Raw genomic sequence first — 25,401 nt, 5'->3', positions numbered from 1 at the left:
CTCAATTCTGTTCCTGGAGAGCATACCACCCTGTAGGTTTTCTCTCCAATCCTCATTTTGCAAACCTGATTCTAATAATAAGTTGGATGAAAAGCCAAGTCAGGTTAGTCACAACTGGGGTTGGAGAGAAACTCTACCGGATGGTAGATCTCCAGGACCAGGATGGAGCAGCCCTGCTTTAGACCTGGTTTAGAACTGTTAGACATTAATGAATGACCTAAGACATGTTTTTACTAAACATTATCCATGTGTCCATTTGTTTTGAATTGTACGCCCGGCACTGTTTGACAGGAGGAAGATGGTGGATAGACTGTATGGGATTGTAACTTAACAGTGAACAACAGCAGTGATTCTTACGATTCCTCACAGTTGCATTTTCTCTGTCATATCTAGCACTAGTGTTGTGGGTGGTGGTGGCAGGAGGGATTGGGGGGTGGGGGTTCCTCGAGGTGCAAGTTTAAGTGTCATGATGATGGTTGCTGGTTTAACACCAACACGCAGTTGGGCACACAGACTCAACTGGTTCCTCAGTGTTTTCTGTGTATTGTAAAGGATTTGTTCCTCAGTGTTTTCTGTGTATTGTAAAGGATTGGTTCCTCTGTGTTTTCTGTGTATTGTAAAGGATTGGTTCCTCTGTGTTTTCTGTGTATTGTAAAGGATTTGTTCCTCTGTGTTTTCTGTGTATTGTAAATAATTGGTTCCTCCGTTTTTTCTGTGTATTGTAAAGGATTGGTTCCTCAGTGTTTTTTGTGTATTATAAAGAATTGGTCCCTCTGTGTTTTGGGTGTTTTCTGTGTATTGTAAATTACTGGTTCCACAGTGTTTTTTGTGTATTGTAAATAATTGGTTACTCAGTGTTGGATATTTTCTGTGTATTATAAAACACTGGTTTCTCAGTAATGGTTGTTTTCTGTGTGTTATAAAACACTGGTTCCTCAGTAATGGTTGTTTTCTGTGTATTATAAAACACTGGTTCCTCAGTAATGGTTGTTTTCTGTGTATTATAAAACACTGGTTCCTCAGTAATGGTTGTTTTCTGTGTATTATAAAACACTGGTTCCTCAGTAATGGTTGTTTTCTGTGTATTATAAAACACTGATTCCTCAGTAATGGTTGTTTTCTGTGTATTATAAAACACTGGTTCCTCAGTAATGGTGGTTTTCTGTGTATTATAAAACACTGGTTCCTCAGTAATGGTTGTTTTCTGTGTATTATAAAACACTGGTTCCTCAGTAATGGTTGTTTTCTGTGTATTGTAAAGGAGAAGTAGGGCCGGTAGATCCTGTGCCACTGTAGTGCATGTCTCCTTAGTTGCAACAGAAAAAGAAGGAAAGGAAAGACCTTTTCCATGTTCTCATAGTCTTGTATGTAATCATGCCCATCAAGTGCTACGCTGGGCCCCATAGAAACACGACCCTCTATCCGTTCGGGACAGTTGCAGGTCACACAATCTCTGGTGACAGATGTTAACAGTTTAGTTTGGAAGTTAGTAGGAGTTTTTGCCCAGATCAGCATGGTATGCTGGTATACAGATTAGAATGGTATGCTGGTATACAGATTAGCATGGTATGCTGGATATGATGCCACTGGTCATTGGTGCGGTTGAGCCGCACAGTTTTTTCCTTCTAAGCACAATTCTTTCCCCTGACGGGACTGACATGTTGAGAGGACCTCATTTGACCTTAAAAGACAATGTTTAGAGACACTTGGGCCGGAGCACAGACTTCCTGCTAAAGTAAATGACTGCTGAGCTAAATCCATCAGAAAGGGTTTGAAATTATAAATAACCCGCCCCTGGATACTCCATTAGCTCACTGTCATCTTCAGCTAACCCCAACGGCTACAGAGCAGATGGAGAGCAGGGGACATGTGCTAGGGTGTAGGACTAGGAGGGGAGGAGGGGTTAGGGAGTCGATGCTCCTGGAGTCCGTCTCCAGGGAGCACAGCCTGGGTGAAGGGCCAGTGTTTGGTTGGATTGGGATAGTTGCCAGGGCCCATTAGCAATTTATTCGTACCTAGAACGAGCATTTTGTCATATTCCTCCTTCTTGCCATTCCCCTTCCTGTGAAGGTATGTAGACATAATATGCCTTATACTCATTGTATTACCCAAGTTGTAAGCGGTTAGGTTTCAAATGTACAAGTGATCTTTTATGTCACCACGCTTGCAGAGGTTGGGCTCTGGTTCAATCAAACAAGGGTAAGAGGTTTTCAAGATAAGTTGAAAATGTGTCTTTGAGAGCTGAAAAACATACACTTATGTTGTTTGCTCGACAAAACTGTGTACTTGATTTAAAAGAAAATAGGCACCTATAACTTTCTCTGACTGCGGGGAAAAAACAGTGCTAAACAGAGGTAGAGGTTTCAGACAGTAAGTCTTACATTGCTGAGGGCATCTCAGGTGACCACTGGGTGAAACAGTCCGTCTTTTATTCCTCTGTGGATTCCATTGAGTCACTTGGTCATTAATTGATTGAGCCTGCTCATCCTCTGTAGGCTTTTTTGGAGGTTTGATGTGTGATGGATGCATTTTAATCCACCCTATGCTGTTTTGTCAGTGCTGCTTCTGTCTAGTTTAAGGACCACTGGTTTATGTAATTCCATTTTGATAACCAAGGATTAAGGTCTGTTTATGGAGAGCCTGGCTGCCCTCAGTATATTATTAGGGAAGTATGACCTGTCAGTCCTGAGAGAGACGTTAGCACTACAACTGTTGCTTTACCGTGTCCTCATAATAATGAAATAGAGGGAGCTTAACCCTGTTAGTGGACACCAGAACTGAGGTGGGGATGATATAAGGTCCCCGCTGCATGTGGTGACTGGGACAGGTGTCGGCCCGCTACAGGTAGTTAATGCTGAGCGGGGCTCCTGGAGGGTAGAGGCGTGTGCTGTTACGTAAACACGGGACTTGACAGTGTGTACCATGTAAACCTGCAGGCCCTCCCCCTCTTGAGAAAAGCAAGCAATTAGGCTGGGCCTCTGATCCCCGCAAACATACTGTCCGGTACAATCGTACACACTCAGCCAAGAGGATGCAAGGCCAGTGTCCCTCTAGACAGACCTGCATCAGACATTCACCTGTACACACAGACCACTTAAATAAACATGCGCGCACTGACACACACCCACACACACAGACACAGACAGACACAGCAGGTTGTGCTCTTCTCTCTCTGTGGGACTGTTTTTGCTTGAACAGTGAGAGTAATGTAAACAGAGCTAAGCGCTTGGAGCCATCTGCCTAATGTCACTTTGGCCCATATCTGTCCTCTCCTTCTTTCTGTTTCTCCCTTTCTCTTTCTTTTTCTCTCCCCTGTCTCCTCTCTCCCCGTCTCCTGTCTCCTCTCTCCCCTTCTCTTTCTCCCTATTTCACTCTCGTCTCTCTTTCTCTCTCCTCTCTCTTTCTCTACTTCACTCTCCTCCCTCTTTCTCCCTCCTTTTCTCTCCTCAGTCTCACACTTTCTCCCCCTGCCCCCGTTCCTCACTCCCCTCCCCCCACATCCTTCCTCCCCTCTCCATGCTCCCGTCTTACATTTTATCTGGTGTTGTCCGTTGTATGCTGTTCTATTTTCTACCCGCGCCCCCTCCCTTCCCAGTCTGTTCCACGTTCCCCGCAGTCATCTTCCCTCTAATTTTCTTGCTCTTGCACTTTCTCTTTTATCTCTTTTTCCAATTTATTATATACAGTATATAATCTCTCCCTTGTCTCATGTTATCCATATATCTTTACTTCTCTTTTCTCCACCTAATTAATTCCCTTTTCCTTAGTTTAAACAAACACTGCATATCTGTTTCTCAAAAGCTTATGGAGGGTTCAAAGTTCAGTCATACATCAAATGTGTATTAAAAGTTCAGCGGCAATTAGCTACCAACTGCCATTCTTTAAGTAATTTCTCTAATTTCTCCCAAAAGGCACACAAACATTATGGTCTAGGTGGAATGATGACCCCTTGTGTAAGATTCTTGGGAGGAAGCCAGTAGAGGGTTTGTGTTCAGGCTAGAATAAACGGCGATTGATGCCTGAGGGGAAAATGTCTTTAGAGTTTCAAAGGTAGTCACATTTTAACTCTGGAGAATTCGATATGTTTAATATCGTCCATGTCTGAAAGAATACAAAGGTGAAAGTGCACAGTAATATTAATGCTATTGTTTTTTAAATTTCCCCACACTTTAACTGAGTATTCTTGAAAGCATCAGTATATCTTTACTTCCATGGAGGTTTCCTCTTCACGGTTTAAGTGTCTTATTAACGGCAGATTCTTTGAATGAGGAATATTTTAATGTGTAAAATGTTAAGTGATTGTGTTAACTCTTTCAAATTCATTCAAACCGAGCCTGCACGTGTTACCATTTCTGACCAGTAGGAGTCAGGCATCACCTGCATAATGATGGTGCGGTCCTCTGTGTTTGGGGAAAATTAGATTGATATGGATAATCACTTTCATGTGGAATAGAGGGAGCACAAAATACAGACTGAGAGAAAAAATATATATAATTTTTCTTTAAAGCAAAGATATTATTCAGATTTTGAAAGATGTTGGTTTACCACAGCTTGCACATTACTACCTTAACCCTTTATGCTGTGGTAATTTAGGGTCTCCACATAGGGAATGACATAACAGAGCTTCCTGTTGGCTAGCTACCAGACAGTATTTTTTTTCTTCCAGCTCCCCAGGAGAAGTGGGGTGTTTCCACTCTGCAAACAAGAGGCCATGTTTAAAAGGAAGCTGGTTTTCTGCAGATCAAAGGCCAGTGTTTTTTCCCACGCTGAAGTTGGATACTCTCTGGGGAGAGTGTGACAGAGGCAGGACACGTAACATTTTGTCATTTTTATGCGTTCGCAAAGCCAGCTGTTCAACAAATGAGGTGGTCAATGGACTGTCATGGGATCAGGAGGAAATATGATTCCACAAATAATATCATCAAGCCTCCACAGGGAATGTTTGTTTTCTTGTTTGTGTTGTATGGGTGCGTGCGTGTGCATGCGTGCGTGCGTGTGAGTGCTCTCAGGTGGTCGTGTTTGAATTTGTGTTCGTGCAGGAATTCATGTATGAAGGCATGGATGCTGTGTATTTCCCTACAAGGTTGGTGTACTGTGTATGTAAACAATAAGAGATTGCAGGTGTGGCACATTGCACTTCATAATTACAGCTGATCTAAAAAAGGCTTTGAAAAGTACATATTCAGACACTATTTCACCTAATTTTCAATCACATTTGTTGATAGAGGTAACCCTATTAAATAAACCAAAATTATAATTTTGAAATAATTTATGCAATAAAAATAAACAGTATTGCAATTTCCTTATGCATAAAAAGTTAGTAGACTCCTACCTATACATCCCATCACATTAGAGTCTGGTACATGTGGACATTATTAGAATATAATTACACAGTAACTTGGGAGGAAAAATGGTCTGTTTGAATCTTAACCATATGGGATGTGGTAACAACATGTCAAGATCAAAAGACCTATTAGAGGCCGTGAGAAGAAAGATTATTGATGCCCATTATTCTGGGAGGGGTTACAATTTTTTTCCCAAGCATCTCAAGTACATTGTTCTACTGTCTGATGGATCATTTACAAATGAAGAATAGTCCAATATACTGCCAATCTACATAGGACAGGTCTTCCCACCAAATACAACCCTAGATATAACTTTCAATAAGAGAATTGGTCTACATGTCAGAAATAAGAAAAAGCTAATTTCTTTATATAATCTTTCAGTGTTAGATTGTACACTCACCTAAAGGATTACCTGTTCAATTTCTCATTTATGCAATTATCTAATCAACCAATCACATGGCAGTTGCTTCAATGCATTTAGGGGTGTGGTCCTGGTCAAGACAATCTCCTGAACTCCAAACTGAATGTCAGAATGGGAAAGAAAGGTGATTTAAGTAATTTTGAGCGTGGCATGGTTGTTGGTGCCAGACGGGCCGGTCTGAGTATTTCACAATCTGCTCAGTTACTGGGATTTTCACGCACAACCATTTCTATGGTTTACAAAGAATGGTGTGAAAAGGGAAAAACATCCAGTATGCGGCAGTCCTGTGGGCGAAAATGCCTTGTTGATGCTAGAGGTCAGAGGAGAATGGGCCGACTGATTGAAGCTGATAGAAGAGCAACTTTGACTGAAATAACCACTCTGAAATAACCGAGGTATCCAGCAAAGCATTTGTGAAGCCACAACATGCACAACCTTGAGGCGGATGGGCTACAACAGCAGAAGACCCCACTGGGTACCACTCATCTCCACTACAAATAGGAAAAAGAGGCTACAATTTGCACAAGCTCACCAAAATTGAAAGTTGAAGACTGGAAGAATGTTGCCTGGTCTGATGAGTCTCGATTTCTGTTGAGACATTCAGATGGTAGAGTCAGAATTTGGCGTAAACAGAATGAGAACATGGATCCATCATGCCTTGTTACTACAGTGCAGGCTGGTGGTGGTGGTGTAATGGTGTGGGGGATGTTTTCTTGGCACACTTTAGGCCCCTTAGTGCCAATTGGGCATTGTTTAAATGCCACAGCCTACCTGAGCATTGTTTCTGACCATGTCCATCCCTTTATGACCACCATGTACCCATCCTCTGATGGCTACTTCCAGCAGGATAATGCACCATGTCACAAAGCTTGAATCATTTCAAATTGGTTTCTTGAACATGACAATGAGTTCACTGTACTGAAATGGCCCCCACAGTCACCAGATCTCAACCCAATAGAGCATCTTTGGGATGTGGTGGAACGGGAGCTTCGTGCCCTGGATGTGCATCCCACAAATCTCCATCAACTGCAAGATGCTATCCTATCAATATGGGCCAACATTTCTAAAGAATGCTTTCAGCACCTGGTTGAATCAATGCCACGTAGAATTAAGGCAGTTCTGAAGGCGAAAGGGGGTCAAACACAGTATTAGTATGGTGTCCCTAATAATCCTTTAGGTGAGTGTATTTGTTAACTTACGTTACCTTTATCTGCCAATAGAGTAGAAGTGAAAATGTCATATTGGTATGTTAATTTCTTTTTTTACTTGTTGTAAGAGTGTATGAATATATATTCTTAAATAATTCTCAATTCAAGCATTACATTATATATTTTTTCAAGTCATCTGAGCAATTAGAAACTGCTGGTCATTTATTCAAATCAAATGTAATTTATAGTTATTTTACATCAGCCTGAAACCCGAAAGAGCAAAAATAACAAGACAATAACACAGAGGTTGGGAAAACCCCCTTGTACTCCCCATTTCCTTTTCACTGGGGTTATAGACATTGTTGACAAGCATGCTTAACTCTCTTAATCGTCTGTTGACATGTGGTGTTAATAGATGACAAAAGTTTTTTGAAAATTAGACAAATGTTGGTTGAAATTCACATATTAGGCAGAGAACTTGATTCCAGTCAAAGTTCCAGAGACATTTGACAAATTGTCCCCACGCAATTCTGAACGGCTAAGTTTATAGCCGTTTTTAAGCTCACAGTAACTATGTACAGCTCTTAATCATGGTATATTGGCAATACTCCACAAACCCAGAAGTGTCTTATAGCTATTGCAATCCAATGGTAACAATCCACTTAAAACAGTGGATTTTTTTAACATACATATGGTGTACTGTATATTATAAACCAGATGGCTTGAATACTGATTGTTGATTGGCTAATAACCGTGGGTTCTGTAAGAAATAAGGCACGAGGGAGTGTGGTACATGGCTAATATACCACAGCTAAGAACTGTCCGTAGGCACAATGCATCATGGAGTATGGCATATTCGCAATAAATCACAAACCTCTGAGATGCCTTATAAGGGATGTGATATCATAGCTGTGGTATGCGGTCTCATACCATGACTATCAACAAATCATGCAGGATTTTGAACAACCCGGTTCATAAGAGACTGTATGCTGTACCATGGCTTTGACATTACATTATTTTCTACTTTTCTAATTGCGTTAGTAACCAGTTTAGAAGAGCAAGATGACATCTCAGGAGTTTGTGATATATACCAGTATACCATGGCTAAGTGCTGTGACAACACATCTTGCTGACACTGTAAACCATAAGACATTTTTACTCAGTTATTTCTAGTGTGTTGAACTCAAAGCTAGTGAAATGTTTCTCATCATCATCATAATTTTCTTCCGCTTATCCGGGGCCAGGTCACGGGGGCAGCAGTCTAAGCAGAGATGTTTCTAATTATTTAATTGTTTATGTGACTTTAAATTCCTTTTTTTAAGTTTAACATGACATGGAAATCTTCCCATCATGCTGATCAGGTTGATATTTTGTGATTATCCTTTTTGTTGCATGCACATTGAATGATTGCTCCATCTTAGCTACACAGCGATCAAACACATACAAGTAATCCAATTATGTTACATTTGTTTTGTAACTGAAATTATTGTTCCAATATATTTTTTAAAATCCATCTAGCTTTTAAAAGCTGCATTCCAGTAGGAATTATCCATCCCTTTGCAGGCCTGTGCCTTTCAGGTAGGATGGCACAGTTCCCATGTTTTCCAGAAATCTCAGTAATGATGCTGTGATTCTTTTGAAAATTCCCAGTGAATTATAAGAACGTTATAAGAATTTCACAACCATGACTTTCTGGCTCACTACTATGGAAACCACGACTTCAAAAGAAGGCCATATGGGATGTGAAATGTATTATGAGTTTAACATTTGTCTAGAAACACTCATAAAAGACAAAGGATTGTGAGTGAGTTCAATAACCTTATCGCTGTCGTTAAAATATATAGTCATTGGTGATAACTATAGAGTTCAGGTGAAAGGTCAGTGCATACAAGGAAATTAAATTGGAGCTGTTGTTTTGTATATTACACAATTCTTTTAAACTAATACAACACAAATCTGGAGCCGGTTAGACTTTTGCGTAATGTTTTTTGAAGTAACTACCTGCGCTCACACATTTTTAGTGGAGTTGGTTCCCTCAAATGTTTTGAGTGATGAGACAGGGTTGGTGTTTACAGTGTAAAAACAGTTCTGATTCATGGTATGTTGGTGATTTACTGTAACACACCCCCTCATGGCTTATTGCACCGCCTATAAATGCAGCTGCTCTCAACTGCCAGGATTATAATTAATATGTTATTTTCTAACTTACATCTCAGTCCTTGAGGAGAAGAATGTCTGAGTGCAGGCCATTGTAGAATGAAAGAGTGGAGAAAAGAGAATGACAGAGTGCTGCAAGAAGGAGATAAAAAGATGTAGAGAGAGGTTGAGGTTAGGTTAAGAAAAATACATGTTTTATGCTGTCAGGGAAAGTTTTCATTGCAGTGTAATTGTTTGCCACCGTGAGGTGTCCCTGTACTTTCAGTTCCCACTAGAGAATGAAGTGATTTTCCTGGAGATGTTGTAAGCTAGAAAGGCAGTACACCCATGCAACGTTTTCAGCGCCAGGCAAATGAAGCTCTGTTTCAGTATCAGATTTTGTTGATTTTATTACGTTACTTGATTCTGTAAATCCCGGCCCCGACACCCCCACTGTGGCTGTATTCACCACTTAGCGCTGAATGTTCATGAAAGACGGGTGAAGTGTGTGGAGTCAAAATTCACCTGGTTTCCGTCCCTCCGTCTTTTAGCTGAGTGCCAACGTGTTGATCTTCCTCTGTACCAACATCATCGGGATCTGTACCCACTACCCTGCCGAGGTGTCCCAGAGACAGGCCTTTCAGGAGACCAGAGGCTACATCCAGGCCAGATTGCACCTGCAGAGAGAGAACCAGCAGCAGGTACACTACACACACACACACACACACAAGATAAGCACACGTACCCACAGACATGTACACATGTAAAACCCTCAACGGAAATGTTCTAAGACGTGTATTAAATGCAGATGCTAACCAAGCCTTTCCCCTCCTCTGTCTTTTATTTCTCCCGACACTTCAGGAACGCCTGTTGCTGTCTGTGTTGCCAAGGCATGTTGCCATGGAGATGAAGGCTGACATCAACGCTAAAAAGGAAGACATGATGTTCCATAAGATCTACATCCAAAAACATGACAATGTCAGGTTAGGATAGATACTGTCGCCCTGGCAACCTTGGTAGCCCCCACAACAACACGGCTATAACCGCCACAGCATTACTTGGAACAAACCAAACAGATCAGAGCTGTGAACTGTAACATCCAACACAATGTTGATGTGTTGGATCAGATCAGAGATGTGAACTGTAACATCCAACACAATGTTGATGTTTTGGATCAGATCAGAGCTGTGAACTGTAAAATCCAACACAATGTTGATGTTTTGGATCAGATCAGAGCTGTGAACTGTAACATCCAACACAATGTTGATGTGTTGGATCAGATCAGAGATGTGAACTGTAACATCCAACACAATGTTGATGTTTTGGATCAGATCAGAGCTGTGAACTATAACATCCAACACAATGTTTATGTGTTGGATCAGATCAGAGCTGTGAACTGTAAAATCCAACACAATGTTGATGTTTTGGATCAGATCAGAGCTGTGAACTGTAACATCCAACACAATGTTGATGTCTTGTATCTCTTGACCCCATTTTACTGCTCTAAGGAAACAAGGACAAGCATTTCTGTGACATATTTACCTTTAATCAAATCATGACTAGCTGGGTGTATAACTGTTTGAACATTGTCATGTACACACACAAACACACTCACCGGCATATTGGCATTTAGTTGAATGATCCATACCTTGTGTATCTTTTTATATGACAATTAAAACATGAAACCCCCACACTCAGGGCTTGGCAGAGAACACGCTAATTAACATTAGTAAAGGAATTCTTAATTACTGCAGCCAAAATATTCCCAAAGATAGGGAGCTCTAGCCCATATTCAATTACAGCGCCAGGTCTCAAAAACACATTAATCCTCTCTCTCTCACACACACACAGAAGTTAGAATTTATATCCTTGTTGGGACCAGAAAAAAAAAATCGCTGTTACCTAAAATTAACTTTAGCCTTCTCTGAACCTTAACCTCAGTAACCATCCTTTATGCCCAAACCTAACCTGAAATGTCAAAAACTAAAAGTAACCCCAAATGTTTTACCCTAAACTTATCCCTGAAGTTGGGTATATACTTTGTCACATTTTCCATGTTTTACTGTCCATTTGAGTACTTTTGTTGCCCACTCAGTATGTAATATGTGACCACAAACACACACTGAGCAGGCAAAAATATTTATTTTTATCAGCAATGGATCAATCATCCTATCATCTTATGTCTCTCTCTCCTTAGTATTCTGTTTGCAGACATCGAGGGCTTCACCAGCTTGGCCTCTCAGTGTACGGCTCAGGAGTTGGTCATGACACTAAATGAGCTATTCGCCCGCTTCGACAAACTAGCATCGGTAAGTACGCATTTACTTAACCTGATCCCAAATTTGTTCAGTTCAATCCATTCACCATTGCCTTCCCTCTCCAATTGAATATTTCTCTGTTGCTGTCATAATGTTTGTCTGTCACATTAGGAGAAACACTGTCCTTAATGTTCCAATTATAATACATGTCTCTGTCATTAGGAGAACCACTGTCCTTAATGTTCCAATTATAATATCTGTCTCTGTCATTAGGAGAACCACTGTCCTTAATATTCCAATTATAATACCTGTCTTCGTCATTAGGAGAACCACTGTCCTTAATGTTCCAATTATAATACATGTCTCTGTCATTAGGAGAACCACTCTCCTTAATGTTCCAATTATAATATCTGTCTCTGTCATTAGGAGAACCACTGTCCTTAATATTCCAATTATAATACCTGTCTCTGTCATTAGGAGAACCACTGTCCTTAATGTTCCAAATATAATACCTGTCTCTGTCATTAGGAGAACCACTGTCCTTAATGTTCCAATTATAATATCTGTCTCTGTCATTAGGAGAACCACTGTCCTTAATATTCCAATTATAATACCTGTCTCTGTCATTAGGAGAACCACTGTCCTTAATGTTCCAATTATAATACATGTCTCTGTCATTAGGAGAACCACTGTCCTTAATGTTCCAATTATAATACCTGTCTCTGTCATTAGGAGAACCACTGTCCTCAATGTTCCAATTATAATACCTGTCTCTGTCATTAGGAGAACCACTGTCCTTAATGTTCCAATTATAATACCTGTCTCTGTCATTAGGAGAACCACTGTCCTCAATGTTCCAATTATAATACCTGTCTCTGTCATTAGGAGAACCACTGTCCTCAATGTTCCAATTATAATACCTGTCTTCGTCATTAGGAGAACCACTGTCCTTAATGTTCCAATTATAATACCTGTCTTTTTCATTAGGAGAACCACTGTCCTTAATGTTCCAATTATAATATCTGTCTCTGTCATTAGGAGAACCATTGTCTACGTATTAAGATCCTTGGGGACTGCTACTACTGTGTTTCTGGGCTGCCAGAGCCTCGCGCCGACCATGCCCACTGCTGTGTGGAGATGGGCGTTGACATGATAGAGGCCATCTCGTGAGTATGGGGATCGACTGTGCGTGGGGAGGTGGCCATATTTTCTAAACATGAAAAATCTTAAATATAATAACGTGTTTGTTTTTGAAGGCATTTAACATAATGCTTGTGTGCAGGCTGGTGCGAGAGGTCACAGGGGTCAACGTGAACATGCGTGTGGGCATTCACAGCGGCCGTGTACACTGTGGGGTGCTGGGACTCAGGAAGTGGCAATTTGATGTGTGGTCAAATGACGTCACGCTAGCCAACCACATGGAGGCTGGTGGTAAGGCAGGGTGAGGAATACACACACACACAGAAGGGCTACATTCTGGCAGAATACCCACAGGCACCAGAGGAGATCATTGTGGCGGGGTCAGATGGTAGCCTCATGGAACCATCTTGACATAATCACATACGCGTGTAGGGAACAGAATGTGAGGTTAAATTATCAAGATGGTTCTACGAGGCTAGTTAGACGAACTGCTTTTGGATGGACATTCTTTGTCCTGTGGATTTTAAAATGGACAGATAAAAAAATTAAATTGTTGATTATGTTCTAGGCTATAGAATCACTTGAGATGTATTTTTCACCTAAATGATGATGGGAAGCTGCCTGTGTTCTACAGGTGTTAGGAGAACTGATTAAAATGTATTTCTTAAATGTTATGTATTCTTAGAATAGGATTTTTCTTTAGGCAAGTTAAGATCATAACGATCTACAAAGCCATATTTTAATTTTATAAAGAAAGTCTATGGCTATTGGTTAATTGCATGCAAATAGCAATACATTTTATGCCTATATTTAAGTGGGTTAATTTTATTATATTACCAGGTTATTTCACCTTTATTTTCTGACCAAACGGTAATTCTAATGCAATCAAACTACAGGGATAAAGGACAGTGGTCATCATATACAAGCTATCAACACAACAGCTCTTGTTCTATTAAATTAAATCTTATTCCATTAAATTATATTTGTTTCAAACATTGTCTTAAAACTCCAATTTGTTAATCTGTTTAAATAACTGAAATGGTTGGGGGTTATGTACAAAACATGCTGTATTTCTGAAAGGTAATCCAGTATGGATGAAACTACATTATTAATGGCAAATAAACATGAACAAAACAAACTGACAACATCTATATGACCTTAACATTGAACACAATGTAAATGGGGTTTTATCTTACCTTATGTAAGTGCTGTAAGCAAACTACCTTTGCATTTCTGAGTAACATATTTACCTTTCATCGAATGAAGGCTGAACAGTGTCTCATACACATACAGTCCCCTATGTATTGACATAGTAAATCAGCACAAGGTTTGTGTACATATTGGTTTTACTACTTAAACCTGACAGCTCTTTTTATTATGTAGTTCCCCAATCTCAGGAGCCAAAGTGTTGAGACAGATGAATACTTAGGTTTAATATTTGGTCACATGTCCTTTGAATGAAATATCTGCTTGAAGTCTGCACCTCATTAAACCCATCAGACCCTGAGAACCTGCTAGGATATGTTGCAGCCATCATCCGCGTAATTGCTTTCTTAACTGTCAACAACCCCTCTGTGGTCCACATATTGATAGACACCAGTAGCAGACTCAAAAACCAAAACCTAGAATCAAGACTACACATTCACAGCCCTTTTATACCTGAACAAATTAGGTGAAATTAACACACTAGACGAACCAAAAAACCTAAATGTACAAAAATACCTTCAAATAAAAGCTTAGCATCTACTGTTCAACCACATAGTTCACTTGAAGCACAGAGCCAAAAGAAGAAGGCTTCACTGTCCCAATAGTAATGGAGGAAACTTTACACAGACACCCAAATGCACGCGCACACATGCACGGTACACACACACAAACACACACGTGCACACACACATTTATATACACACATACACGGACACTCACATACACATAAACACACACAGAAACACACACACACAGAAACACACACACAGAAACAAACATACACACACATACACAGACATGCACATACACAAACACACACATACACATACACACATGCATACACACAAACACACAGACACACACACGCGCACACACATATACACACACACACAAACACACGTGCACACACATACACACACACAGACACACATACACACACTGAAACACACACAGAAACAGACACAGAAACATACACAGAAACATACACACAGACACACACTGACCTCCTCTCCTCTCCTCAGGAGGATCCACATCACCAAGGCAACTCTACAGTATCTGAATGGGGACTATGAGGTGGAACCTGGCTTTGGAGGGGAGAGGAACGCCTATCTGAAGGAAAACAGCATCGAGACCTTCCTGGTGCTAGGCTGCAGCCAGAAACGGGTGAGTGACTGCACATCTTACAGCGGCCGGCCGGCCATATGCACTTAGCTACAGTGTGCAGTGTTCAAGATAGACGTCACATGGTAGGGTTGTGTGACTAACATGGCAGGTTAGGAGAAAGAGGTTAAGATTGGGAAGTGGATTATGGTTTGCTTACAGTTTTTTTACAGTCGCTAGGACACATTTCCCAATACTTAGGTCACTTTTTCAAAACTCTTCACACAGTTCTCCAAACCAACTTTCAGCTCGGCACAGCAGTTCATTTCACTTTCAAAATGCACTAAAACTACCAAATCACTTCATACATGTCTCAAATCAACCCATTCTTCCAGAACACTTGCAAAGGTTGACAGACAACAAACACACTTTGTCACCCACAAAACAATGACCTAAAAAACACTAACAACAGGTAGTATTTTACAATGTTTTCTTGTGTAAAACAAGGACACATCTCTGTTTATAATTCACTGCAATGTATTTTACTGGAATGAATCAGACATGATTCAGAAAGCCACAATATGTTTTATGTCTTTTATTAATTTATTTAATTTATTTTCTGCAGTAATTCCAAAATACAAGAATTTGTATACACACCATCCACTGATACAATAGTAATGCTAATCTACTCGGTCTTCTCCATTTGGCCACAGGTTCTCATCCACATCATATCTTATGTCATCTAGGGCAATACACCTAGGAAAGAATCTTCTGGCATGCCTGATCCATCCATGACAATCTTCTGCTGATATGTCCAGGCATCCAGCATTCATTGCATCCAGAAGGGATATTTGATAATGTGGATGGTGGTCATAAACCTTCCACCTCCATGGGAGAAAAAGTGACACCATTCTGGGATGGGCTGCAAACCACTCAGTGACTGCACAGGAGTGGTGAAATGCCACATTGTCCCATACATTTATAAATGTTGGCTGGTTTCTTCTCTCCATCCCTTTCCTCACCTAGCACAACCCTTCCATAGAGGTCATGCAGGAACGCAAGGAGACGTTCAGTGTTGTATGGCCCAATTAGTGGTTTGTGTAACAGCAGTCCATATTGCTGCGCACATTGTGATGTTGGCACTCCTCTGGCCCGGGACATCCACTGTGGCTCTCTTCCCAATCATGTTCAGAGTTCCTCTCAAAAGGCACAGTGTACAACTGTTTCATCCTAACCCGATGTTTTTTCAGGACTCTAGAAATAGTTGTTATGCTTACACTGTGAATATTTGCAAAAGTAACGTTGTCTGCCAAGACTCTGTCTCGAATCTCAATGAGTTTTATGTCATTGTTTCTGATGACCACATCAACAATGGCAGTTTCTTGCACATCAGTGAACATCCTTCCTCTCCCACCTGTGTGAGGTAACCATTGAGTCCTAAGCAGATATGCAAAAGCAATTATACACAAGTCTATTTACTTCTGTAATGTGCAACTCAGTCAAATGCCCTTGCAGAATACAAGTTACCTGTTGGTTTGCCGGAAAACTCTAACAATAGATGCCACTGTTGAGTGTTGCAGATTTGGCTGCACTCTCTGACCAGCCTCTCTCATTGAGAGACCATGATTTACTACATGATCAATTACAGTAGCTCTGATCTCATCTGAGACTACAGCTCTTGATCTTCCTCTTATTCTTCTTCCACCACACATACGTATTCTTCACCCCCTCCCAGCCACTCTTCTTCCTCTTTCAGCCACTTGTCTATTTCTGGCTGTGTCCATTTTCTGGCTGGGTCCACATCACAATGCAAAACTACTCAGCAGTTGTCTCCTTTTTGTAATGAAATTGAAAGAGTAACAACTGTGTAGATGTTCATCTACAATGAGAATCAGCTGTGGTTGGTCCAATTGTCCAATTGTTTTTAAAGCATCTAATTTTAAGATTTCAAATATATTTCATTAAAATATGACTGTAGAATTGTAGCAAATTGCTGTCATATTCAGCTTTGTATTATGTTATTGTTTTGAACTTAAGTTTAACAGTATGTAAGCATGTGCAAATTGGCCTGTAAGTACACAGAGTTTTGGCGGTTGTTGTGTCGAAGTCAGAAAATAATTAATGAAATTTGAAAGATGTAGTCATTGAATGCATTTTGTGCCAAAGCAATGATAATTGATCCTCAGTTTAGCCCACTTATACTTCTGTTGTGCTCACTGTGTGAAGAGTTTTGAAAAAGTGACCTAAGTATTGGGAAATGTGTCCTAGCGACTGTAAAAAAAACTGTAAATGCTATGGTTATTCTTTAACACAATGTCAAAATGCAACTTTGGTCAATACCTGTGCTCATACTTAAACCAGTGTTCAACAGTCACTAGAGAACAGTAATGTTCCTCAATCCTTTCCGTCAGATTTAGAACAGGGTAAGAAACTCAACCATTCCCTTCAGATTTAGAACAGGGTGAGAAACTCTTCATGCATGTATTATTTTCTTTAAAAGTAATCTGGAGTGGAAAAAGTTCAATATATTCACAATGAGTAAAGCATTTGAATAAGGACTCAATTTTATTGCCAGTTCACTCAAAATATGTTTAGGTCTGTCCTCTTGGAATTGTTATTGCTATGTAGTGTATGTAAAGGAACTGAGTCACTTAGGACAAGAATATCTGCTAAAAAATTTGACTCCTATAGTTGTTAAGACATGATTCACTGATTGTAATACAACCCTGTTTCCAGAAAAGTTTGGGAGGCTTTGTAAATGGAAAAGAAAAACATAATGCAATGATTTGCAAATAATTTAAACCCTATATTCAATAGAAAATAGTAACAACGTATCAAATGTAGAAACTGAGAAATAAACTGAGTTTACTGTTGAAATTGTACTGCTGGTGCGGGACCGAAGAGACCTGTACCGCCTGCCTGACAGTAGGAGGGCAAACAGTTGGTGGCCTGGATGTGAAGGGTCCCTGATGATGCCGCACGCCCTGCTGCACAGACACCGCTTCCGCTGGAGATCTGCGATAGGAGGAAGCTGGGCACCAGTGATGTGCTGGGCGGATTTCACCACCCGTTGCAGGGCCTTCCGGTCGGCAATAGTGCAACTGCTAAACCACACTATGGCGCAGTTTGTCAGAAAGCTCTTGATTGTGCAGCTGTAAAAGTTCACAAGGATCATGGATGACAGGCGGGCTTTCTTCAGCCTTCTCAAAAAGTACAGGAACTGCTTCGCCTTTCTGACCAGAGCTGAGGTGTTGAAGGTCCAGGAGAAGTTCTTGGAGAGGTGGACACGCAGGAATTTGAAGCTGGACACACGCTCCATCTCAGTACCCTCAATGAGGACAAGGGCGTGGCTGCAGCTTTTAGAGTTCCTGTAATCCACAATGAGCTCCTTAGTTTTCTTTGCGCTGAAGGCCAGGTTGTTGTAAGTGCACCATGCCACCAGGCACGTGACCTCTTTCCTGTAGGCTGATTCGTCATTGACACTAATTAAGCCTACTACCGTGGTGTTGTCTGCGAACTTGACGATGGTGTTGGAACTGTGTACAGGAATGCAGTCGTGGGTGAAGAGGGACTACAGGAGGGGACCAGCCTAGAGGGGATGACCAGCCTAGAGTGGATGACAGTGTTGAAAGCTGAGCTGAAGTCTATCAATAGCATCCTCACATAGGTGTTGGTTTTGCAGGTTTTCCAGGTGGGACTGGGCAGAGTGTAGAGCTGTGGCGATGGCGTCCTTTGTAGACCTATTCAACCGGTTGGCAAACTGGTACGGATCCAGTGTTAGTGTTAGGCCAGAACTAGTCTTTCAATGCACTTCCTTTCTGTGGGAGTGGGTGCAACTGTGAGGAAAACTGCCTGGGCCAGTGACCTGTTGAAAATGTTGGTAAAGACCTCGGCCAGCTGCCAAGCACATGCTCTGAGCACACGCCCGGGGACGCCATCAGGACCAGCAGCCTTGCGTGCATTCACCCTGCTCAGTGCAGCCCTAGATGAGCTGTAGGCAGCGTTGCGAGCCCTTTAGCAGTTGTCGGACCTCTCTGTTCATCCAAGGCTTCTGGTTGGGGAAGGTCTTTATTAGTTTATGGGTGGTGACATTGTTGGTGCAGATGTTGATGTAATCCAGAACGGAGGAAGCAGATGTTTCAATGTCTATATGAGAGTTAAGTGTTGCTTGAGTGGCAAACAAACTTCAGTCTCTGTGTTGAAACTGGTGCTGTAAAAGTGAGTCTGACCCTTCTGGCCACACTTCGACTGTCCTCACTGATGATTTCACACGTTTAATGAGGGGTAAATACTTGGGTAGGAGGAATAGTGATAGATGGTCAGATTGACCCATTTGGGGAGGGGAATGGCATTGCTGATCCTCTGGAATGTTTGTGTACACGTGGTCCAGTGTATTGTCTCCTCTGGTGGGTCAGGAGACATTTTGGTGGAATTTGGGAAAAACTGTTTTCAGATTTGAGTGAGTGAAGTCCCCTGCAATCACCAAAACACCATCTGGGTGTTCTGTCTGCTAATGGCAGCCTGCAGTTCTTTCATTGCTATCTTAGGATTAGCATCTGGGGGTATGTAGACTGCCATAGCAACAATAGATGTAAACTCCTGAGGCAAGTATAAAGGCCTGCATCTGATCATGAGGTATTGCAGATTGGTTGAGCAGTGACTCCCGGTTAAGGTAGTGTTTGTACACCATGTTATGTTTACATACAGTGGGGCAAAAACTTATTTAGTCAGCCACCAATTGTGCAAGTTCTCCCACTTAAAGATGAGAGAGGCCTGTAATTTTCATCATAGGTACACTTCAACTATGAGAGACAAAATTAGAAAAAAAAATCCAGAAAATCACATTGTAGAATTTATGAATTTATTGGTAAATTATGGTGGAAAATAAGTATTTGGTCAATAACAAAAGTTAATCTCAATACTTTGTTATATACCCTTTGTTGGCAACGACAGAGGTCAAAGGTTTTCACACACTGTTGCTGGTATTTTGGCCCATTCCTCCATGCAGATCTCCTCTAGAGCAGTGATGTTTTGGGGCTGTCACTGGGCAACACAGACTTTCAACTCCCTCCAAAGATTTTCTATGGGGTTGAGATCTGGTGACTGGCTAGGCCACTCCAGGACCTTGAAATGCTTCTTATGAAGCCACTCCTTCGTTGCCCGGGCGGTGTGTTTGTGATCATTGTCATGCTGAAAGACCCAGCCACATTTCATTTTCAATGCCCTTGCTGATGGAAGGAGGTTTTCACTCAAAATCTCACGATACATGGCCCCATTCATTCTTTCCTTTACACGGATCAGTCGTCCTGGTCCCTTGGCAGAAAAACATTCCCAAAGCATGAGGTTTCCACTCCCATGCTTCACAGTAGGTATGGTGTTCTTTGGATGCAACTCAGCATTCTTTCTCCTCCAAACACGACGAGTTGAGTTTTTACCAAAAAGTTCTATTTTGGTTTCATCTGACCATATGACATTCTCCCAATCCTCTTCTGGACCATCCAAATGCTCTCTAGCAAACCTCAGACGGGCCTGGACATGTACTGGCTTAAGCAGGGGGACACGTCTGGCACTGCAGGATTTGAGTCCCTGGCGGCGTAGTGTGTTACTGATAGCCTTTGTTACTTTGGTCCCAGCTCTCTGCAGGTCATTCACTAGGTCCCCCCGTGTGGTTCTGGGATTTTTGCTCACCGTTCTTGTGATCATTTTGACCCCACGGGGTGAGATCTTGCGTGGAGCCCCGGATCGAGGGAAATTATCAGTGGTCTTGTATGTCTTCCATTTTCTTATAATTGCTCCCACAGTTGATTTCTTCACACCAAGCTACTTACCTATTGCAGATTCAGTCTTCCCAGCCTGGTGCAGGTCTACAATTTTGTTTCTGGTGTCCTTTGACAGCTCTTTGGTCTTGGCCATAGTGGAGTTTGGAGTGTGACTGTTTGAGGTTGTGGACAGGTGTCTTTTATACTGATAACAAGTTCAAACTGGTGCCATTAATACAGGTAACGAGTGGAGGGCAGAGTAGCCTCTTAAAGAAGAAGTTACAGGTCTGTGAGAGCCAGAAATCTTGCTTGTTTGTAGGTGACCAAATACTTATTTTACAGAGGAATTTAAATTAAAAATCCTACAATGTGATTTTCTGGAGAAAAAAAATCTTATTTTGTCTCTCATAGTTGAAGTGTACCTATGATGAAAATTACAGGCCTCTCTCATCTTTTTAAGTGGCAGAACTTGCTCAATTGGTGGCTGACTAAATACTTTTTTGCCCCACTGTAAATGCACAGTCCACCACCTCAGTCCATTTCCATCCTTTCTGCTCTAAAGATATCACTGCCATCCAGCTCATATACGTTGTTGTGTATGTTGTTAAGCCACGTTTCTGTGAAAATCATGACTTTGACATGATCATCCTTTTGAGACATAAGATAACAACCGATTCTATCCTGTTAACACATTTCCCTCCCCAAAACGACATACTGAAATTTACCTCATTTTGATTTGGATTGTGATTGGTGGTGCTAAGTTTAAAAACCTCCTTAAAGAATAATGTATTGGGTTGTCCATGTTAGCACCCATTTTATACACACCAGAGTTAAACTGGGTCAGTTTGTCTAACATCTGTCTCTGTCTGTTTCAATGTGTAGAAAGACGAGAAGGCCATGATGGCCAAGATGCAGAGGACGCGATCCAACTCCAATGAAGGCCTAATGCCTCGCTGGGTGCCAGACACAAGGTTCTCCAGGACCAAGGATTCCAAAGTCTTCAGACAGATGGTGAGATCTCTCTTGGCTCACCTTTATCTCTACCGTGTCTCATCTTTCTCATGTCTCATCCATGTTTTAGCTGTCTTACCCATGTCTCATCTTCTCCTGTTTAAACTGTGTTTATTGGACTTGTCCACGTGTCATGTTCCCCCTCCGTCTCACCTGTATCTCACCCATGTCTCATCTGTTTCATCTGCGTGTCATCTGTTTCTTCAACTTCCCTACTTCTTTGAGACTCCCAATATTTTCACCCATAAATGTTGTCTCTAGTCAGAGTGCTTTTTGTCCTACTGTTATCTCCGTCGTGCTGCTGTGTGTCTACTGATGTCTCTGTGGTCTCGCAGATCCTGTCTTCTGAGGGCCAGCTGAAAGGGTTTTATCTATTGGCCAAACCCTGTCTTTCACAGCTCTCCTCTAAGTTTTGGTATGTTGGTTAATTCTCATTTTCTTTTTTTTCTCAGGGAATTGATGAGTCTTCCAGCAAAGACAAGTGAGTGTTTATAACTTTTTTAGGATTTAGTTACAAACACACATACCCATATATTGTATACGTTCACCTTCACAGACTCCCAGGCAAAGGTTCACATTCCCCTTTACAGACACCCAGACCGGGGGTCACATTCAACTTCACAGACCCCCAGATAGTGTCATATTCAACTTCACAGACCCCCAGATAGTGTCACATTCACCTTCACAGACACCCAAACCAAGGGTCACATTCACCTTCACAGAGACCCAGACCAACGGTCACATTCACTTTCACAGACCCCCAGATATTATCACATTCACCTTCACAGAAAACAATGTAGACTCACATACTCCAAAGCTCATACCTTTTTCTCTCAATCCTCCCTCACTACCCTCCTCCTTTTCCAGCCGGGGCACCCAGGAGACAATGAACCCTGAGGATGAAGTGGATGAGTTTCTGGGGCGAGCCATAGATGCCCGGAGCATCGACCAGCTGAGAAAAGACCACGTCAAGAAGTTCCTGCTTACCTTCCAGACCTCCAGCCTGGAGAAAAAGGTCTGTCCGCAACATTTCCCAGAATACTCCAGTTTGAACTATTAGTTCATCTCTGGGGTCTACATTAGTTCAAATCCACAGTCTGCTGAGGCTTTCCTAAAATTAGTTTTGTCCCTTTTTGACGGTTATGGGTCTGTCTCTCTCTGGTAGTATTCCAAGAAGGTGGACGATCGTTTTGGGGGTTATGTGGCTTGTACTCTACTGGTCTTCTGCTTCATCTCTTTCATCCAAATTGTCATCTTTCCACAGTGAGTGACTCTCTCATACACACACACACATACACAAATCCGCACACACAAACATTCTTAGTCTTGTCGGTGTGTCTTTTCTTGCAGCACCCCGGTCATGCTAGGGATCTACATCAGTATCTTCATCATCCTCGCCAACATCCTCTTCATCTGTGCCATATATTCCTGCATTAAGGTAGGAGCTTCCACAACACCACCTACTGGACACAGACACACACACACACACACACACACATACCAGTCAGACACTAAACCAGCCTCCCTCATTACTCCTTGTAGCTGTTTCCGGCTGCGATGCAAACAGTGTCAAAGAAGATAGTCCAGTCTCGTACCAACAGCACTCTGGTGGGGGTGTTCACCATCATCCTCGTCTTCATCTCTGCCTTTGTCAACATGGTGAGCCTGAAAAAATTGTCACACATACACACACACACACACACAAACATATACACACAAACACAAACTTACTTACGTGTTTGTGTGTGCGCATGTCATAGTTTGCCTGTGACACAGAGAGCTTGGTGGAGTGCATCGCCCGAGAGCTGAACATGTCTGTTGCCATGGTGACACCCTGTCTGATCCGTAACTTGTCCGTGTCGGTTGACGGGGGTCTTGACATCTGCCCCAGCCAGGGCCTGTCGTGCCCCTTCCCAGAGGTGAGAGGTCATATTGCTAGTTTCGGATCGCATGCAAATTGAAAAACAACAGTTCCTTACAGAAGTTTTTGTAACCAGATGAGAGTGGATAGAAGTTCTAAGTGGATGATCCATTCCGTCTGTCTTTTTGTCCCTCAGTACTTCAGCTACAGTGTCTTGCTGACCCTGCTGGCGTGTTCAGTGTTCCTGCAGATCAGTAGTATAGGGAAGCTGGCCCTCATGTTACTAATCCAGCTCACTTTTCTGCTGCTGATGGAGTGGCCACAGGTGGCGCTGTTCGACAACGCCGACCTCTTTGTCACCTCCAACGCCCTGTGAGTACTTACTGCTGTGCTTGGGGGGCTGCAACGTCACGGTCATCCGTGGTTTCTTTGGCTGTTGCGTTTGACTGAATTATTTGTTTCTTGTTTTTCCTCCAGTGATTTCAATGAAACTATTCAGTGGTCCAGTTTCAATGAAACTATGGATGAGTGGTAGGTTTGATTCAAAAGCTTTTCTGAAACCAATGTTTTAATCCTGCAGAGTTTCTCTTTGAATTGGGCCCTCCGCAGTTTGCTTGGTGTCGTTTCTGTTTTCTTTCTAGCCATTCCTCTGATCTCTTCCCCTGTGTTCCTGCAGCACGTTTGGTGTGACCAAAGTGTCCCTGAGGGTAATGACCCCTGTGATCCTCACTGTGTTTGTGCTGGCTCTCTACCTCCACGCCCAGCAGGTGGAATCCACCTCACGCCTGGACTTCCTCTGGAAACTACAGGTACCATGAACCTACAGGGGGATCACAACCCTTCCTGGTCAACAGCAAAGCCTAGTGCAGTTTAAGTTGTTGCCAATCTGCCTTAAATATGCTCACTCTTGACGTTCCTCCAGGCTACAGAGGAGAAGGAGGAGATGGAGGAGCTTCAGGCCTACAACCGCCGCCTCCTCCACAACATCCTGCCCAAGGACGTGGCCGCCCACTTCCTGGCACGGGAGCGGAGGAACGACGAGCTCTACTACCAGTCGTGTGAGTGCGTGGCGGTCATGTTCGCCTCCATCTCCAACTTCTCTGAGTTCTACGTTGAACTGGAGGCCAACAACGAAGGCGTTGAGTGTCTGCGGCTGCTCAACGAGATCATCGCAGACTTTGACGAGGTAGGGGAGGGAGAAGGTACTTTGTGGGATTTTGAAGGCTCATTGCCAGTTCACCGGACTCTGCCATTTGGCGCATTTTCGGTACCATTATATTTGCATTGTAAGTAAGTCCCAAGCCTGAGCCTGTGTTTGTTGTCTTGCTCTCAGATCATCAGTGAGGAGAAGTTCCGTCAGCTGGAGAAGATCAAGACTATCGGCAGCACCTACATGGCCGCCTCAGGTCTCAACGACTCCACTTACGACCGCGAGGGCCGCTCCCACATCACGGCTTTGGCCGACTACGCCATGAGACTGAGGGAGCAGATGAAGTACATCAACGAGCATTCCTTCAACAACTTCCAGATGAAGATTGGTGAGGGCAAAAAAAAAAACAGCTTTAAAATAGCAGATGAGGTCGAAGATCATGTCAGCCGAACTTCATAATCAACTCTGAAATGCAGACAGGACTGAGCAGGATAGAGAGTGGTGTGGCAGATATGGTTGATGGTAAAGGTAGTTATATTGTCAGGACTGTGGATTCCGTATAAATAACAGAGATCTTTGTCAACCCATGATCTGTCTGTTTGTTCTCAGGTCTGAACATCGGGCCGGTGGTTGCAGGAGTGATTGGAGCACGGAAGCCACAGTATGATATCTGGGGAAACACAGTAAACGTGGCCAGTCGCATGGACAGCACAGGGGTCCCAGACCGCATTCAGGTACAGAGGACGTCACTCAGTTAACCGTCAGTAACTCATACTCGGTTCCTAGTTAGCATTTTGTACATTTCACTTTTCAAATGTGTCTTACATTTTAGCTATGAAAACTTCTGTTTCTTTGTTGAATTTTC

General features: G+C 42.3%; 1 protein-coding gene across 3 annotated transcripts in view; it reads left to right on the top strand.

Moving 5' to 3' along the window:
- LOC105026316 (adenylate cyclase type 6) overlaps nt 1-25,401 on the top strand; it is a 43,982-nt gene that overhangs the window by 15,888 nt on the left and 2,693 nt on the right. For all 3 annotated transcript variants that reach the window (XM_010897688.3, XM_020051641.2, XM_010897689.4), the window contains 19 exons: nt 9,602-9,751; nt 9,912-10,033; nt 11,248-11,359; nt 12,347-12,474; nt 12,591-12,749; nt 14,677-14,818; nt 21,397-21,525; nt 21,978-22,006; nt 22,393-22,540; nt 22,691-22,788; nt 22,876-22,963; nt 23,068-23,184; nt 23,286-23,444; nt 23,583-23,758; nt 23,864-23,917; nt 24,063-24,195; nt 24,309-24,572; nt 24,720-24,924; nt 25,146-25,270. In XM_010897688.3, coding sequence (XP_010895990.3) covers nt 9,602-9,751; nt 9,912-10,033; nt 11,248-11,359; nt 12,347-12,474; nt 12,591-12,749; nt 14,677-14,818; nt 21,397-21,525; nt 21,978-22,006; nt 22,393-22,540; nt 22,691-22,788; nt 22,876-22,963; nt 23,068-23,184; nt 23,286-23,444; nt 23,583-23,758; nt 23,864-23,917; nt 24,063-24,195; nt 24,309-24,572; nt 24,720-24,924; nt 25,146-25,270 — 2,538 coding nt within the window. The remainder of the gene's footprint in view (nt 1-9,601; nt 9,752-9,911; nt 10,034-11,247; nt 11,360-12,346; nt 12,475-12,590; nt 12,750-14,676; nt 14,819-21,396; nt 21,526-21,977; nt 22,007-22,392; nt 22,541-22,690; nt 22,789-22,875; nt 22,964-23,067; nt 23,185-23,285; nt 23,445-23,582; nt 23,759-23,863; nt 23,918-24,062; nt 24,196-24,308; nt 24,573-24,719; nt 24,925-25,145; nt 25,271-25,401) is intronic.

The sequence above is a fragment of the Esox lucius genome, chromosome 12, assembly GCF_011004845.1.
Source record: "Esox lucius isolate fEsoLuc1 chromosome 12, fEsoLuc1.pri, whole genome shotgun sequence".
In the NCBI taxonomy this organism is placed as follows: domain Eukaryota; kingdom Metazoa; phylum Chordata; class Actinopteri; order Esociformes; family Esocidae; genus Esox; species Esox lucius.
Note: the sequence above shows the minus strand (reverse complement) of the source record. Positions and strands in the feature narration are given on the sequence as shown.